The sequence below is a fragment of the Lycorma delicatula genome, chromosome 7, assembly GCF_047948215.1.
Source record: "Lycorma delicatula isolate Av1 chromosome 7, ASM4794821v1, whole genome shotgun sequence".
Lineage (NCBI taxonomy): Eukaryota > Metazoa > Arthropoda > Insecta > Hemiptera > Fulgoridae > Lycorma > Lycorma delicatula.
Genome location: NC_134461.1, coordinates 74,325,632 through 74,345,907, shown reverse-complemented (window position 1 = coordinate 74,345,907; position 20,276 = coordinate 74,325,632). Strand labels below are relative to the sequence as shown.

General features: G+C 30.4%; 1 protein-coding gene across 4 annotated transcripts in view; it reads left to right on the top strand.

Annotated features, from left to right (window-relative positions):
- The window catches only part of Cortactin (cortactin), a 66,502-nt gene that overhangs the window by 16,223 nt on the left and 30,003 nt on the right, over window positions 1-20,276 (top strand). For 3 of the 4 annotated variants that reach the window (XM_075371657.1, XM_075371658.1, XM_075371659.1), the window contains exons 5-6: window positions 25-190; window positions 13,723-13,833. In XM_075371657.1, coding sequence (XP_075227772.1) covers window positions 25-190; window positions 13,723-13,833 — 277 coding nt within the window. The remainder of the gene's footprint in view (window positions 1-24; window positions 191-13,722; window positions 13,834-20,276) is intronic. The other variant, XM_075371660.1, reaches the window with a different exon arrangement.

The window sequence follows — 20,276 nt, the reverse complement described above, 5'->3', positions numbered from 1 at the left end:
TTACAATATGTAATTTATTTTTAGAGTGCTGTTAGCTGGGATCATAAAGAAGCACCACAGAAACATGCTTCTCAACGTGATTATAGTTCTGGTTTTGGAGGAAAGTTTGGAGTACAAACTGATAGACAAGATAAATCAGCTGTTGGTTGGGATCATGTTGAAAAGATAGAAAAACATGAATCACAAAAAGGTAATTATTAATTTGAAATGTGGAGATTTGTTCAATGAAAAGAATGATGTATTTGATAATAATTCTAAACTGCATGAATTATTTTATTTACTATGTTATGTAAAATATACTATTTCTTTCATTGTTTTTTAATTATTTAATTGTTAATGTGTTTATGTTAAAAAAATATGTATACGAATTGATGATCTCTATTATTAGGATTCTTATTTAAATATACTTTGTAATTTACCATTATTTATGATGTCATATGTACTTGTCATTTAATATTATTTTTTATTGCATAAAAATGTGTTTGTTATTGCTTTGCATATTTTTTATGTGTTTGTTATATTTTATTGCATTATTTTTTTTTCCTTTCTATGTGTATATGAGCTTAAATGACTTATGTTATATTAAAATATTAGTTAATGTTGTTGTTAATTATTTTTAACTGTTTACTACTTGCTTTTATGTTTGTTGATGACACTGATTATTTATTTCTTTAATTTTGACTTATCTTTACTCTAGGGATATCTATTGCACATCTTGACTATGATTTTAATGTGTTAGTTTTATTGTACCCAGAAGTGATTTTATAAAAAAAATTCAATTTCTATTCCTTTTATTGTATATCATCCTTTTTTTTTAAGTATGATTTTCACTCCTGATTTATAATTTTTTTTTATCATTTTACAATAAAATTATATTTATTTTATTTCCTAACAGTTCTAATATTCAGTACTGCTGTTGTGTGTGTCAATTTAAAATTTATCTTTTAGGTTTTTTTTATATAATCGTACGTTATAAATTCACACAGACATTGCTAGACTCTAATTGAAACATGAGGGCTTTCCAGAAAGTAAAATCCGTTTTTGTTTTAGAACAGATTTATTGTATTTATTTTAACTTTAATATATATATCACAGTCTACATTTTTAAGTAATTTTTCTACATAACCTTAACATACCTTACCTACATAACCTTAACATACCTTCTAAGTTCATGCATTTGTCAAATCATGGCACTAGTCTTTGTATGTCATCATGTTTGCCACCAGTCCAATAACTCTAGAGCTCATAGGTATAAATATTAAAATGATAAGCCATTATTGTGGAAAGAAATAAATTAAAAAAAAATAAAATAATCTCTAAAAAAATTAAGAAATAGAAAATTCTATATTTTATATTGATATGAAAATATTAATAGAGTTGCTTACATATAAATGAAAATCCAAATGATGAATTAGAAAAAAAATTAAAACTTTTTTTTGTAATTTCACCAGCACATAACTAAATTTAGAAAGTGTTATAATAAAAATATTATACACAAATTCATTATGCCAATTAGTCACACTTTTTACTATTAAATTTATTTTAAAAAATACACTAATTATCAAAACAAAAATTAAAAAACACAATATTTTACAAGAAGGAAACAATTTGAAAATTCAATCAGAATCACTCTAGGAAGCTATCCTCTTTATACCAATATCTGTTTGCTTCCAGAAATGCTCAAGTTTATGGAAACAGGTCGAATGAAGCCCCACAATTGCATGCTGGACACCAGTAATTGTCTCTTTGTCTTTTTGTAGCAGGATTTTTAGCACAAATTACACAGACACCTTTTTGTCTCTCCAGATGAGCAAATTCATGTTCACCTGAGGCTCTTTTTTTTACAATTTCTTTATATGCATAGTCATTAGTTTTGTTTTTTTTATTAAATTCAAAATAAAATTATTAAAAATAATAAGTAGAAATAGTCAACGGGCTTACTTTTTCTCTCCGGACAATTTCTTATTCCAGGGTTTTTAATCTGAAATTGTTTTACCACATCAAACTCTGCTTCTTAAGGATATACTCAAACCCATGTCGATTTTACTACCTCTTGGCTCTCTTCTTCTGTATTTATACTTTCAGGTCTACTATTGTGTAGTACTGTATGTAAATCCTGTGAATCGGGTACAAAATCATCATTGCTATCATGTGTAGCAAGAATTTTGTCTATTTTCATTTCATCAGGAAAATCTTATGTTGAAATGTCACTATTACTTTTAAAAACATATTTGGAATCACAAGCTTCTAGTAATAAATCCCAAATTTCATCAGATTACAGGGTTTCACCCATTTTGACAAAATAAAAGCGACAATTAAACAGTACTTTAACACTAACTTAATACGTACACAGAAACAGATTATAAACAAAGATTTTTCAATGTAGTTTACTATTCGATTGTGTTGCCTATAGCTGAATGTTTGTACAAATTTTATAGTACAGAATTTAAGGAATTGATTCATTTTTATATCAGTATATTGGGACAACTATAAGCCGTTTATAAATGATTGATTTTAAATGCGTCGTAGATTACAACTCTATCACTACAGAAAGGAGCAAAACGGTTGTAAATTACAACGGTCATCAGTTCTTGGATTTAGCCACTCACAAACAGCAGCTTTGATGTCATCTTCACTTTCATGTAACAGAAACCATGAACATACAGGAAATTTAACACCAATTTTGAAACACGAGTTCTCTTTAATATGTTTGTCAATCTACTCTTTCAGCATTCAGTAATGAGAGAAGGGTTTACTGAGCATTGCTTGTCATGAACAGATGTTCTCCCTGCTGTAAATAAATGACACCAATTCTTTAGATTTCTTTCATTCATTATACTGTCACCTTGCACATTCAAAAAACATATAACCAATTGTACCTCACAGTTTTCAATTTTCAGTTTTTTTATTCATTATAAACACATGCAAATCACTCTGTGTCACAGTATACACTTACAAAATTTTGTATAGTGTTAGCAGAACAAAATGAGATCAGGTGTGTCTGATTCATTGTTGTGAGTGAAATTACATACCTGTGATGCGCAAACAGTCCTTACTTTCTGGATAACTTGCGCATTTATTTTTTTATAATGTTTGGCTGTATTTCCATATAATTAATGATAAAGAATTACAAAATAAATTTAAGGAATTTAACCGTAGTATTCACTTTGTTTTACTGATTGTCAGTATTATTAAATGAACTATAAAATATGGTAATTGAACAGAACTAACCAGTCTGTTAAAATCCATTTAAAAAATGTGTTTTTTGACCCTATTTTTGACGTTTTACATGGGATATCTTAGAAACTAAGAGAGATACAGTTCTGGGACCTATTTTTTCGATTTCCCAGCTCAAAAAACATAAGAAAAAGTTGAATTTGCCCCTTAATTGGCCTTCCAGAATTTCAGAAAGCCTTAATTTACTCGAAGGAACTGAAACTCTGGCAAAATCTTTCGCCCTGTATAACTTGCTAATGAAGCATTTTCAGATTTATGTTTATATGAACTTTTTTCTTATTTTTAGCCCCTATCATCCTATATATCTGGCAATTCAAAGATCATACTCTTTCTTGATCTTTAATTATAATTATTATTACTTAACTAATTAATAATTATTTTTGTTAAAAAAAAGTCCTATTTGATCATTTCATTTTAATCATGGACCATGATGTGATATTCTGAATTTTAACCAATCTATAATAAGATTTATATTTTATGCTCAATTTTTTTTTTAATTAAAAAAAATCATTAATAGTACTTGCAAATTACAATTTCACATCAGTTTATTACTCGGGATTTTAGTGTGTACATTTGGTTTTATTTTTTGTCATTACCCTTTTTTAAGCTTAATTGAATTACCAGTAACAATATCTGTACTCATAAAAATTTAACTAACATGTTAATTTTTTTTGCATTTATTTATGTTTTTGTGTAACTGACAGTAAATGAATTTTAGTATTTGTTTTTATTATATTTATAATTTCTGTAGTTTTGTTTGTAGTTATGTTATATTAAATTTGTTTCTTTCTGCTTGGTTTACCTTTCAGCAGAACGTATGATTGAGATAATGAGATTGTTTGATACGCTCAAAAAATATGTTATGACATTTTTTTTAGAACCATTATAAAACGCTAGTGTTGAGTCGGATATACAGGCAATTCAAACTTTGAATTTAAGACTTAAGACTTTGAAAGCATTTAGTTATTGTTAACAATTCATTTTAAGAAGATTATCAACAGTTTTGAAATTTAGATGTACTTGAAAATGTTTATATTCCACAGTTACATGGTTATGACCAAGAAAACACTTTCATTTCTGACATGAAGGGTCACTAGTGCAGAAATCTAAGATTTTTTCAGTAACCATTTGATGCCTCTTAAATCTCTTTATGGGGTTTCCATTCTTGCTGGTTCAAAAATCAAACCACATTTGCAGCTACAGAAGTTGCATGAATTGTACTAAATCAAGTTTGGCATGATTTTGATTGTAGGTGTGTTGTTTGTTTTACCGCCAATAGTGCTCAGGTTGTAGAAGTTATTTTTTTGTGAAAAACTTGATTTGTTTTATTACAAATGATACCTCAACTGATTCTGTAAGAATTACTAACAAGCCTTGATGGTGTATATATATATATATGAAGTCCTTTTTGAATCACTGTGCATTGTAAAAGTCTTTCCTTTGAAATTAAAAAAGGAAATACTAAGAGACTTGAGCTGCTCCACAGCATCGGTAAATAAATCAGGTTATAATGAATAATTTACTGTGTGGTTCATAAGACTTCCAGACAACATTAGCTGTGCATCTCTAGTTTTACATTTTTAAAAGATTTTATATGTGATAGGGCCACAGACAACGTATAATTGTCTGTGGCTAAAAACTGGTTCAGATAGGTAGATTCCTGTTCAGTCCAGAGTTTGTCCTTGCACCTTGTTGATGGTCATACAAAATGCTAACGCTATAGGAGATTGTTTTTGTTTAAAAGAGAATGAGACAGTAATATCAGATGGTGTCAGATTAATTCAAGACAGATGGTACATCTGTCATTGCCCAGCATTTATAATTTCCACACCGAAACTGTTGTCATACATTTTTCTGACTATCAGTCTTTTGATAATCCCTTTACTGGATTTAAATTTCCCAGCAACATGTGGGGTGGCAAACTACTCATTTTGCGGCTATTTAAAAATTCAGTGGGAAACTGCAACTGTTCATTGTCTTCCTGTTATTAATGTATCACTCATATGTTTTTTGATTCTTCTGGAATAAGATCTGAGACCTTTCTGTTGATTTTGTCACGCTGTTCATTTTTTCTTTTATTGGAACTTTTACTGGCTAAGTTATATTCTTATGTATTTATAAGAAATAGTATCTGCTGTACTCAACCTAGAGATTTATAATTTTTTCACTGCAAACATTTTTTTTTGATGAACCTATAGAAAAAAATTGTTTTTTTTGTGGTTAAAGAAAATGTTTTCAAAAATATAATATGAGGGTAAATCAAATATAAACAGGATTTTATTAAAAAAAAAATTATATATTGAAAACTAAAAGGTAAATATATAATTTATTTTTCTACATAGTTTCCTGCTTTAGAAATACATTTTTCTAGCAAGAAAGAAGGTTTTTTATCCCAGCATTGTAGAATGAAGCTGGTCGCTCACAAATCCCTCCACGCCCTCGTCACCTTCAAATCTTTGTCCTCCTAAAGTTTCTTTAAGCAGCCCAAACAAATGAAATTCGCAGGGTGATATGTGATATGTAGGGAGGATTATCAAGTTGAGTCCAGTGCATTTCTTGTAGTTTTGAGACCATTAGAGCTGCAGTATGGGACCTGATGTTGTCGTGGAGGAGGATGGCTTTTCAAATCGGTTGGTCTTTCTTTTGCGATAATATGTAGCCCTCACCTTGTTGAACAGCTTGCAGTAGTAAGCAGCATTGATTGTGCGTCGCTCATGCAAAAAATCAATGAGGAACATGCCTCGCCAGTTGAAAAGAACCTTGCCAGCTGACAGTAGAGTTTTGGCTTTCACTGGGGCTGCCTCTCCTTTCCTCTGTCACTTCATACTAGCTTGTTTTTCAACTAGTGAGTGTAGTGGTGGATCCACGTTTTATCACAGGTGACAGTCCCAACTCAAAAATGCATCACTTTCTTTCGAAAAATTAGCTGTGAGCCTCTGACAGACCTCCCAACATCTCAACTTCTGATCTGTGATCAAAAGGTGAGGGACACATCTGGTACGCACTTTACGCACTAACTGTAGGTCGCTTGTGATGATTGCTTGACAGCTCCCATAACTTATTCCGACCTGATCTGCAATTGTCAATACTCTCACTTGTAGATCGTCTTCATGAATGTCTCGAATCGCGCAATGTTTTCGTCTGTAATGCTGGTCCGAGGACGACGATTCTGTTCCTGATTTTCCACTCGTTCTTGTCCTTCCTTGAACTCTAAGAAAAAACACAAAACTCTAAGGCAAACACAAGAATCCTTGACAATGTTTGGTCCCTAAACTGTGCAGTCAATCTCCAGAAAATCTTTGTTGCTTGAACTCCTTCACGAGCTAGAAATTTTATAATTATGCTTTGCACAGTGGAGGGTTGCACCTGTTGCTCTGACATCATGAGCATTACTGATGAATTGGTTAGGAGTGTGGAATGGCTGGCCTCTTCCCACTCAATGACCCCACCCAAGCATACTAGAAGTGCGGGCCAGTCCTAGCAACTGTAGACAATCAGGAACAAAAATCCAGTTTATATTTGATTTAAATAAATAAAATAAGGCATTACTTTTCACTCCGAACTATGATTTCATGGCCAACTCAAAACAATAACCAACAAGTGACATTTACGTATTATGCAACAAACATGATTAAATGTTCTCAAAAAATAAAAACAAACAGTTGTTAAATTCCAAATAATAATTATTTTTGTTTACCATCCAAATATTAACTGTGATGTCATGTGTGACTTTAAACAATTACAAATGTAACCTCTATCAAGTGGACTGCCATGTCTGCCATGACAACCAAACATGTGATTCGTACAAATATCATTTTGACACTGATGAAACTTCACTAAATCATCTTTTTCACATAAAATGAGATTGATGAAAAATTGCCAGTTTGTCTTTTTAGCATAAAACTGAACCTGATGAAAAATTGTCAAGTGGTCTTCAAAGGATTAACAAACAAAAAAAATGTTGTCATTTTTATGTTTAATAATTTTTCTGTATTAGTAATCAACATAACCTTAATTTGAGGTTATGTAGATCACTCAACTTAACTACGGTTAAGTTGAGTAGCCTTTGCAGTGGTGTATTTTTCATATGCAGTTATACAGTGAATCATAGTGGTGGGTGAGTTTAAACTTGTATCTTGTATAGGAACGATTTGTTAAATGAATGCATTTAGTGCGTTCTACTATGAAAAACAGTGCAAGTTTCTGACTGTGAAATAGTGAGGGTGTTGGAAACGGAAGTCAGTCTTGCACAGAACTGTGCAAGAGTTTTATAGGGTTATCTGTATGAAAAACTAACCTATGTTAAATAATGCTACAGGTATGTTTTATTTATATCTCTTAACTATACTGCAGTCATTTGTTATTATTGCTATTAATATAAGAAAAGTTCAAAACATATTTTCTTGGCAGTAGTTGAAAATGATCAGGCATATTCTAGTTTATGTTAAAAAATTTTAGAAGATCTGTTAAAGTAAAATAGTTGTCAAAATGATTTCCTTAATGATCCTATAGTCATAAACCTTCAAAAATATTGAAAAATAAAGATATTATCTTTAAATATAGAATAAAATATATTATCTTTTAAAATATCTTACATAAATTAAATTTTTATTATAATTTTAATCTAAATGTTTTGATTTTATGTTAATATGTGATTTGGCTTACTTCCAGTTTATTCTGGTGTAAAAATTACACAAAAGTGGTTTTTCTGTGATTATAGGTAAACTTATTTTTTATATACTGTATACATGACATACATATTGTCTCATATTCCCTTTTCTCTCATTTAATTTTAGTAACTTTTAAGACTGTAACTATGTGATTTATAATAGATAGATTTTAATAAAGGTACAATTATCCTTACTTCTTTATTACTCTGCAGTTGATACTTAATGTATAACACTTATTTAAATATAAAATGTTTTAAAAATTTATTAAAATTATGATAAAGCGTTTAATCTATATTTTTCCACGAGTTGCTTATAGTTTAAATGTTCAATCATATGGTGTACAACTATAATTATAAGCTATTACCATAATAGTAATTGGGATTGTTTATGAGGTAGGTGGATATTTTCAGGTTTTTTTCACATCCAGATTTGTTGGGAAATCATTCAGCAATACCAATCTTTACAGTGGAAGTTATGTTAAAATACGTATATGTTAAGATAAAGATATAAATTCATTAAAATTATAAAAATGATTTTTATTTGACTAAAAACTGATGTCAACTTAATTTTAAGTATATCTTAAAATTAATTACTGGACTCAAAATGATCGCTTCATGACTGATAAGATCCTTGTACTTATATTTATTTAGAATAGAATATTTTAAAAAGAATACTTTAATTGAAAAAAAATCATTTGCTAATTATTCTTAGTACTGGTTCATTAAAATTAAAAAATAAAAATTGCATAATTCATATAAAGAAGCTGCAAATTAATAATTTTTTTTCAATTTTTAAACGTTAAAATTTTGTTTAATATATATAGAATGACATATGATATAAGTGAAAATAATCTGCAAAAAAAGACTAGGGTTGTGACGAGATAACTCATGGTTCCTTCACCATGACAATGCACCCGCATACTCAGCTTTGTCAATTTTTCAGTTTTATGCCAAAAATCAGATGACTTCCTCTCTCAATCTCCCTACTCACCAGACCTGGCTCCTTGCGATTTTTTCTGATTTCCTAAATTAAAATCAGTGCTGAAAGAATGCCGTTTTGTAACTATTGATAACGTTAAAGCAAATTTTTCACGGACCGTAAAGGCCATTTCAAGTGGTGCTATCCAGGACTGTTTCATAAAGTGGAAAAACTGTGTAAATAGGGGAAGTATATTGAATGGGACAAGGACCAATCTGTAAAATTAATAAAGATTAAAAAATAGTTCGGTTATTTTCTGAATAGACCTCATGTATATATATATATATATATATATATATATGAAGTGCTATTGCCATGGTAAATATAACAAGTTGTTTGAAAATAATATAAAATTCTTTATGTAATGTACACAGTGTGTCTGAAAAGTTCCTGAACTAAATTAAATAAAAATACAGATTTAAAGATAGACGAATTTATTCACATCAGCCATCTACATAGAACCCTTCTCTAGTTATACATTTGTTGCAGCGCCGGTAGAACCTGTAAAACATTCTGGAGAAATCACCTTCAAACTACTCGGTGTAAGTCCTTTGGATGGCTGGAATGTCATCGACAAAGCAGCCTTTCATTTTCAACTTGAGTTTCGGATACAGAAAATAGTCTGCTGGAGCCAAGTTGGGTGAATAGGGCGGGTGGGATAAGATGGTGATTTGATTTGTGGCATAATAGTGTTAAAACTGTTGCCATGTGTGCTGTGGCATTGTCATACAAGAGATCCTGGTGCTCAGAGCGGATTCAACGAATGCGACACATCAGGCGTTTCATTACTTCAAAATATAATTTAGAATTCACAGTTTGACCAGTTGGGACAAATTCATGAATCAGGCCCTTTGAGTTGAAGAATGCAATCAACATCGTTTTCACTCTTGATTTTTGTTGCCTGACTTTCACCAGTATTTGTACTCCAGGACTCAACCAAGCAGCAGATTGAGGCTTTGTTTGTGGATCATACATGAAGCACTAGTGTTCATCCCCAGTTACAATTGTTTGCAAAAAATTTGGGTCACTATTGGCAGTTTCAACAAAGTTTTGAACGCAAGAAAGACTCACCGTTTTTATTTTTCGGTCAAGAAATGGGACGAAACGAGAGCACCTCTTTTGGCAGTTCATTTTTTCTGTTAGAATTTTTTCTGTTTACCGATGTTTAGCTCTTCTGCTATGCACCAAAGAGTAAGATGAAGTTGTTTAAGCAGGAGCATGCACACTTTCATCATGAACAGCTGTTGACGGCCTCCTGCTTCGTTTGTTTCAACAATTCTCTACTGTCTTTAAACCGCTTCTACCACGTGCATTTTGTAGTATGAGATGCGTCTTCATCATTGACAGCTTGCTGTATTATAGAATAAGTTTCAACAAAAGATTTTTAGTCGAACACAAAATTTTAGCGCGTTTCTCTGTTCCATGTTACAAGCTCGAACAAGGTCACATGAATGCAATGTACGCAGCCGAATATAAATTGAGACGGGAGTGACAAAACATTATGAAATTTTATACATTTACTCATCAGACATTGTACTACACAGTTTCTTGGTTGTCTTAGAGATGGCACTACTTGTATTGACTACAGAAGTTTAGTTTGGGAACTTTTCAGACCTACTGTGTAAGTTGCTTATAGTTCTCAATAAAAAGGATTAATAATAATTATTTAAAAAAGAAGTGGAATCAACATCAAAATGCACTAAAAAAATAAGAAATAATTTCATCCAAATACTTGAAGTCCTTAAGACAGTTTTCTGAACTGGTGCCAAAATACATGATCATACTTTTATGGTACTTCAATGAACCCATAGATGGCATATATAAAAAGACGTAAATAATTGCAAATATAAAAGCAATTAAAGCACATAAGTGTGAAATCCACAGATATAATATTGGTATTGGTTTTTATGAAGTATAGGCATTTAGTATTGTAAAACAAATTTGTATTATATCTAGAAATTAATTTTGTAGAAGGACGCTGAATCAAAAAAGTGTGTAAAGAATCAATTTTGATGAAATTATTTTTTACTTTTTAGCTCATTTTGATGTTGATAACATTTTTTTTTTTTTAATTATTATTTCACAAATTTCAGTGTCTGATTAATAACGTTAAGTTTTTCAGCAGAGTTAATGTGCTTTTAGGTGACATAATGTAGCTGCCTCCAGTCAAAGGTGAATTTTGTTTTGTTCAACCTCTTTGGTATGAAGCACAAATAAATCTGTGACATCAATTTTCATTTTGTGAAAGCTAACAATAAACGTGAGACACAGAAATGACATGGAGTTCATTGATTTACTAAATAACTTGCATTTTGGAAAAGCTATAACTGACCAATTAGAAATGCTTTGCAAAAGAAGAAGGTACCTTTAACAGACGAATTTGCAAATAGAAATGTTGTAAGCATTTCTATCTACTATTAAGTTGGTTGATGAATATAATAGTGGTATGACTGATATGATTATGAGAAACTGCAACATGTGGGGAAAACCCCTCGGGATTGTTATTCCGAGTTCAAGAGTTCAAGAATTCCCATTGTCCCTACTTACCTTTTTTTTTAATCCTTTTTTAAACATCCCCGTCCTCTGCTGTTAGGCTATGCGCAGGAATGTCAGGGTGTCATGGCAGTCGACTGCCCCCCTGTCTTGCCGTTTTTGGCTTCCCATCAGGGTCCTCTCAGTTTCATCAAGATGTAGTAGCCCCCCCCTTCTGGATGACCACTACATCCCTCCACTGAGAGGCTACCCTTCCCGGCCCTACACTAGGTTGCCGGCTATGCGCAAAGCGTAGCCGGCAAACCGCCACGTTCCCCCTCTCACACTTGAGGGTCCCGAATGCATCATCGGAGCACCCCGACTAACCCGCATTCTTGCATATGCAGGAGCCAGAGTGACCTCTGCATCCGAAAGTCCCTACCTACCTGCTGGACAACAAAAAATCTTTTTTTTTGTCAATTTTCAGACTAATTTTTTGTGTCTAAAAATTTTTCAACATTGTGGTACTACTGTTTAAAGCAGGTGTGTCAATTTCAACAAGATTTATTTTAAAAATCTTATTAATAGGAAAGGTTATGCATGAACAACATAAATAAAATATGTGGGTTGAATATATATCCTGCTTTTTTTTAAGTCTGTTAAAAATATGTTATAAACTCTCTGCTACTTTAATTAACTCCTATTGTTTTATGAACTATCACTTGACATATGCTGCAGTATTTTTTATTACAACCAAGCATATTGCATTTCTTATTTGCTAAACATAATATAACTGAAAGGTATTAAAAAAATGTTAGCTACAGATTAATAAACAAAAAATACATTTTTGATTAACAATGTTTATGCAAGTAAAGTCTTGTACTCATTCCACACCAGAAATTCTTTTCAATAAAAAGTCTTTTTTTTTGTGTATTATTAAGAAAGCTAAACTTAATATGTTAGATAAAATTTAAAAAAGTCAAATAGTAATTCAACTTAAAAGTCTGTAGATATGTTAGAGAATGGCTCAGGATTGGTAATAAAAAGAAAAAAATCATTTTTGGTTCAGTTTATATGTTTCTCCTTTATCTTTCTACATAGTCAACCTTTCAAGTTTTTTAAAATTTTGTACAAGAAAATCTGCTGCTTGGGAGGTCAGGACTTTTGTTTTCAGCTTCTTTTTTTCTTGAGTTTATAAGAATTAAAACCATTTGAGTTGAGGGAAGGTGTAGAAGTCAGAGAGATATAAGTTCTGAGTGGTAAGAAGGCGATCAAAAAGTTTTCAAAGGAATTGCTGAATCTTTCAATAATGTTCAGAAGCTTGAAAGTTTGTGAATGAGACAGCAATGCAATGGCATGGGGTGGCTCCTAAACATTTTGCAGGAACATATTAAATTATAGTCTAGGTTTTTCAAACTTTTACATTCAATTGTTCAACAAGGTCATCTATCTGAGACTAGGCTTTCTCACCTTATTTCAACATGAATATTTATACAAAATTTGTGAAACACATGATGTTACTGTCTTAGCTTTCCTTTCTCACTAATATAGGCTCATAAATTTTACACAATTCATACTGCATTTCAATTGAATAAAGATGTCTTAAAATGAAAACTCAGATCACGGACCAAATTCACAATTTTAAGAATTGCTTATTATCATTGTATCATTAATCTCACTTACAAGAAACCAAACAACAGAATGCTGGGCAAGAACAAATTTAGCTAAACATTAAGCATAGTAAACAATTGAAAAGCTTTTGTGTGTGTACAATTTGGTACACAACCCTTTTATTTCCCGCCTTTACTTTGACATATTTCTTGTACTACTTTGTTTATATTGTTCTCTGAAAATAAAATTACTAGAAACTGTTTTCTAATTACAATTACAGCTGTAATCTAGTGTTGTTATGAAATTGACATTTGTCTGTAAGAATTTGTTTAAACTGCACAGTTATATGCATATGTATGGTTTGATATTAGAAAAACCATGTTGCCTCATCTAGTAAAAATACATAAAAAATTTACATAAGTTTATTGTTAGATAGGATTTATTTGTTTCATAAATGATTTTATTGATTGATTTTACAATTTAAGAAAGTGAAATTTACAGTTAAAAATGTTTTATTAACATTATACAATTATACAACATTAACAATTATACTAAAACTGTTTTATTAGTTAAGTTTTTTTAGAAATGTGTTTGACTGCAAATTTATGTATTAGACTACATTTTTCATTTGGAAATATTTTTTTTTTTTTTTTTGAGGAATTAATAATCTTACATTTATTATCTTTTTTTTATAGTTTGCATGAAAGCATGTTTTCTTTTAATCTGTTAAATGTTGTGGTTCAATGTTGCTTAGATTACAGTCATGGTTTTGGGGGTAAGTTTGGAGTGCAGACTGATCGTCAAGACAGAGGGGCTGTGGGGTGGGATCATGTTGAAGCACCCCATAAGCATCCCTCTCAAAAAGGTTTGTAAGCTTTTTTTTTTGTAACTTAACAAATTTTATTTTTGGATAACACAAGTGGCTTTTGATTGTTCTAATAATGCTAAGCGTAAACTAATTAATCATTTTATATAACATAACAAAATTTCTATAACATAGAAATCTCAAAAAACTATGTTTCTTTTCAAATTAAAGTTCATTGTTAATACTGATTGCAGGTATTGTTTTACTTTTGTTTTATTTTGATATAAATTGTACATTCCATCAGTAAAGAACATGATTGATTTTTTGAGTTAACATTTTTTTTCAAAAGAATTTTGTAGGATTTAAATATAATTTGTCCCTGTAGAGTTACCACCTAACTTTCAGTACTTTGTTGGTTCTTTTTTTTTCATATCCTAATCCTCCTAGTTGATACCACTAACTATCACAGAGTTGAGCAGTTCCATTTAATTTACAGTGAGTAGTGTAGTTTATGTTAAAGGTTTTTGTGTCTGTTACTTTAATAACTACTTCAAATAGTTGTGGTAATCTAATTCTCAAAAAGATTTTTTAAGTGGCTCATTTTCAATTACTTTACGCCAAACACTTTCATTTTACAAAGCTTATTTACCAACTTTATTTCAAACAACAGTGTTTTCAACCATTCACTATCATGATGAAGACTTTCAAAGAGAAGACTTAATAAGCTGATTCCTTTATTTTTTCATGAAGTCATACGACACTTCAAATTTATGAAAAATAGATTCCAGAAATTTTGGTGGAGGAAAACAAATAATGTATTGTTAATGGTTTTAATATTTATTTTATAAATAGTAAAATAATTTGTAGACTTAAGTCTAACTAGGCTGCTTTTTTAGTTTAAGATTACATTCTCACAAAAAGCTTTAAGACTAATTTACAGTTCAGTATTTGGTCTTTTCCAGTATTAAGCTGATATTCATGATGCAAAGGACATACACACGTTACAGGCAATCTGTTCAGGGAATCCAAATATTAATATGTAACATTAAAATCCAATTAAAAGTTCTTAATTTTAACCATATCCTAGATCGTGCAGAGAACAGGTTTTAGCAGACCAGTGATTATGTCAAACCACCACTCACCTAGGTGATCAGTAATTATTTTGTTGTGGATCTACATATATTTATATATATATATATATATATATATATATATATATATATATATATATATATATATATATATATAGTTTTTTCATACTGTTGCCTGTATATGTGGTAATACAGAGAATCAGTAAAAGACTATTAGGCTGGAGGTTTAAATTTTGTGACAGGTTTGTTTGTATTATTCAAAGTGTAGCAGTGAAGTCTGTGAATCTTCATGGTACAGTGAACAGTGAGCACTTCATACAGATGATGCAACAATGTATAAACACTATACCTGCAGATCAGCTAGAGTACACATGGTTTCAGCAGGACAATACTACGGCTCATTCAGCCAACAACACTATGACTTGTGGATCAGTGTTTTCATGGACAAATGATTTTGAAGGGGTTGTGGCCCCTCGGTCTCCTGATTTATCCCCTCCTGATTGCACAGGTTGTGCAAAAGGCTCCCTTCTCAAATAATAAAATTAAAGATATAGAACCAAATAAGTCAAAATTAAAAGTAAAGGTTAAAAATTATGAAAAAGCCTTTTAGCATAAAAATATAAATTATAATATTAAATTTTTTGCAGTAACCTGGTACTATGCTAAAACTGAAACATCCGGTACAAAATGTCGCTATTATTGCACAAGATATCATGAATGTTTCTAGGTAGATTAAACTTATGACGCAATGCCGCATAACATATGCAGTCCACGAGAATGTGGTGCACAGTCATGCAGCAGTTGCGTCGTGTGCATAAGGGTGTGATTCCTCCTCCCGACATTAGGTACTCGTGTGTGATCCTCATATGTCCTATCCATAGCCGGCAGAGGACCACTTCATCACGACGAGTTTTTCTGCAAGAGGACCCCCATGGCAACACTGAATCTTTAATCCGTCGGAGTTTATTATCGACGGTAGTCGCCCAGTCATTTTGCCACCTTGCTCTCAGTGATTGTTTTACATGATTAATAAAAATCAAAGGTAGTAACTCAAGTGGTGAAAGGAGGTTGAATACATGCTTCTTTGCCAGCATAATCTGCTTGTTTGTTACCTGGAATCCCTATGTGGCTAGGGACCCAGCAAAAATTTACTTCTGTGTTGTGATTACCTAACTCAGCTATTGCATTGTAAATTTCAATGATGACAGGATGTTTGGACACAACCATAATCTAAACAGGAACGAACAAGGGAATAGTAAAAACGTAACATACATGACCGATCGGCTACCCAATTGGTGCTAAGGACCTGCATCATATCTAAAAGCTGGGAACATGTTGTCCTTATTTCCTTCATATGTTTGACCGAAGTAAGACGACTATCAAAAAGTAAACCTAGAAACTTTATGTAAGGAGAGATCGCAATAAGCTCTCTGTTCAGAAAAACCTGCAGAATAGAAGGGTTTCATAGCCAAGAAAAGACTACACATTTCGTTTTTTCGGATAAAAATGTGAAACCAGTAGTTCTGGACCAAGCCTCAAGGGGAAATATAGTGTTCTGTAGCAGTCGCTCTGCAGTGGGCGTTGACCGCCTCGCAATGTAAATAACAAAATCGTTAACGAATAGAGAACATGAGATAGGAGCCTGTACACAATTGGTAATGCTGTTTATGGCTACAGAAATCAAGGTGACACTTAATACACTACCTTGAGGTACTCCATTTTCCCAGACGACACTGTCTGAAAGTGAATCGTCAACACGAAACGTTCAGTGATTTAGGAATCCCCGGATAAAAGCAAGCATATTGCCCTTGATTCCCCATTTCTTGAGGGTGTTAAGAATATCGTGTCGCCAGGCTGTGTCGTACGCCTTCTTTATATCGAAGAAGATAGCAACAAGGTGTTGGCGGTTCAGGAAGGCGTTTTGTATGACTGTTTCCATTGACACTAAATGGTCAATGGAAGATCATCTTTGTCGGAAACCACACTAATCTGAAGAAAGAAAGCTATGTTTCTCCAAGTACCACGTAAGCCTGTGGTTTACCATTCTCTCCATTATTTTACACAACATGCTTGTTAAAGAAATAGGGCAATAGCTTGAGGGATCGGTTTTGTCTTTACCAGGCTTTAGTACTGGTACAATAAATGCTTCTGACCAGCCGGGCGGAAAGACTTTTAATCTTGTAATGGTGGGCACTTTCAACTAAACTTTTGTAATTTAACTCATTTTCCCATTAGTTGTCACTTTTTGAACATTCTGTTGGTGGTTTATAGTAATAAAATTAAAAATATAATTTTACTGTACAGAGAAATAATATGAACCTTAAAATGATTCCAGTAATATATATATATATTTATATATATATATATATTTATATATATATATATATATATATATATATATATTTATATATATATATATATATATATTTATTTATATAAGACACCTGTAACAAACTACACTCAGAACTGAGTTAGCATAATGCAGCATTTTACTTAATCCTTTGAGAAATATATGGTTTCCATTGACATCTTTAATCAATTAATTATGCATTTAAAAGGTCCTCTGGTCTAACCTTTCCTTTTGTCCTTTTTAGTTTATTCAAAATTAAATTAAAAGAAAAAATAACACTATTAATTTAATAAATCTGGTAATTTCATTCAGATCACTAACGTGTGTAAATATTGTTTATTAAAATGCTTTCTTTTAAAAATATTTTATTTTTTATAATCTTCATTTTTTTTCACATTTGTATGTATTATTGTGGTCTTTAACGATCTTTTTTTATCTATTCTACATATTGGGATGTTATTCTCACCAAGGTTTTTATGTTGGTTTCCTGGGTATCTTCACAGATAAATGCTTGATAGTTATTATAACTTAATACAATTTGGATTGTTGAGAGGTCTTCTTTGTTTGTATTGGCGGTGCGTAAAAAACTTTTCAAAATCCATGAGACTAAATGTTACCTTTGTAATTACAAATAATTTTCTTTTTTTTTTTATTACAGTTTGTTTCTGTACTGCTATTCTTACACTAACAGTAACCCTGCACTTTAAGTTTTCTTGTATTAATTATTGTGTCTGCAACTCAAGCAGAGTTGGAATTTGTTACTTTTTTATAAACATTTTAAGAAAGACTTATTCCTTTGAAAAAAGAACAGGAATTATTCCAGAATTTTTGTTAAATTGAATTGTTCTGGATAGATTTATGTTTTCTAAATCAGACTAGGTATATTTTCATCTAAATTTGGAGATTTATATTGGACGAATTAAGAAATTTATAGATTAAATGATAAATATAAACCATAGAAAAAATGCTAAAAAATATTTTTCTTTCAAAGAAATATTATTTTTATTTTTCTAAAATTAATAATATTTTATAGTTTTACGCTACTATTAGTCTCAGATGCTTTACTGTTTGCATGCTTATTGCTTATTTGCATGGCAGGGCATTTAAATAGTTTCTAAGTGTCATGCAAAATACTAGTGACATCTTTTAAGAATAATTTTCTGATTAAGTATTTATGATAAAAGTTTTTACATTTTATGAATTTTTATTGTCTGAATAATTAAAAGTAAATTGTCGCTGTAAAGTTTTGCTTTATCACTGGAATATAGATTAGTTTTTAACTATAATTTCTTTAGCAATTCATAATAATTAATTGTTGTATATGACAATTTACTGTCTTTTTTAACTTTCTTTAGACATAATTTTAATATACTCTTTATTATTCTCATAGATTATCTATGACATTATTAACAATTAACTTCTCATCAGTTTTTATATTTATTTATTTTCTCATTATTATTAATCTTATTCTAAGACGTGCTTATGTATTATACTTAGAAATTAATGTTTGCTCATGTAACAGGGTCATATTCACATATACCCACTTTCAATCGCTTATTTTTACACACTTGTATATGATTGATTATATTTTGTTTTAGCGATTGTAAATTAAAAGATCCCAGATTAATTTAAAAATGATTTGTATAAAGTTGTAGATAGATTAGAAGTTTATGTATTTTTAATCTTGTTTTTTTGCTGTTGTTTCCCACTACTTAATTTTTTAATAATTCATGAACTTTGGATATAAATTTTAATATTTATATTTTTAACTTAGATTCATTCTGAAATAATGTAGATTGATATTTCCTTTTTAGTTTAAAATTAGAATTTACCTGAAAGTTTGTAAAGAACAATTAAAAGAAATAATAGGATTTTATTTAAATTACATTAAATAATCTGGAGAAAAAAGTATAAAGTGCTGGATAGAACAATCTTATACTAAGTTACTGTGTTTTACATTCTTTTTTGTACATAATGTATATTGAAACTTGTTTTATTAAGATTAATTTTGTTTTGTTTCCATTAGTTAATTATTTTTAATTAAGTTGCTGTAAAATTTTGAGATAATAAAATTTTTACAATATAGAAAATTTACAAAAATATCTATTAATGTACATATATACAAACATTTTTTAAAAATCTTCTGTTGTAATACGTAGTAATGCTTTTTACTGAAGTTTTATGGAACCTTATTCTTAGATTTGTATGGACCATCCTTTTATTGTAGAGTGATCCATATAAAATTACAAGTATCATCTACGTTTTCTTTCTTAATTATAACATATTTTACTTTCTGTAAGAAAATTTTTATTAGAAAGTTTTTAAACATAATAAATTTTATATTAAATGTATTTTACAGTATGTAGTGTAATAAAATGTTACACATTTCTTTAATAACTGCCACGTATTATTTTATTTACTTCTTAAAATTTGTTAAGACCGGTGTGACTGCATTTAAGGGTAAGACAGGAAGTAACCTGTAGATAACCCTACAAAGAAATGTTATTTTAAAAAATATATTGTAATATGAAGTAGAATGAGAACAGTTGTACAAAAGGAAATAAAATATTTAGAACTAGGTAAAAGAACAAACTTGGAATGAAAATAAGAATAAAAAAAGTTAATAATAAAGTTAAATTATACAAAATAATTATTTAATTAATAGGAGAGTTTAGATATTGGATTTGTGATATCAGAAAATTGGATAATGAGATATGATTTTACTTTATTGAGACTTAGGAGTGGTACAATATGAAATGATATTTGTGAAAGCGAAACTGATTGGCTGAAGGAAGTAGATGGTTTGAGGTCTCAAACAGGAATAGAGTACAATAAATCCAAAGAAAGTATTAGAAACAAAGAAAAATAGCCTAGTGGACTGAAGAATAAAGTAGGAAGCAGATGTATAAATATGGACAAAGTAGCCAAAAAAAAAATAAATAGTTCCTTTTACAATAAGGGAGGTGGTGGATACTTTAACGAGTGTTTAAAATAAATTTACTGATTACGTTGCCAGTTTGGCACTTTTGTCTAATGATTAAAATAACTGTGGTAGGCATGAA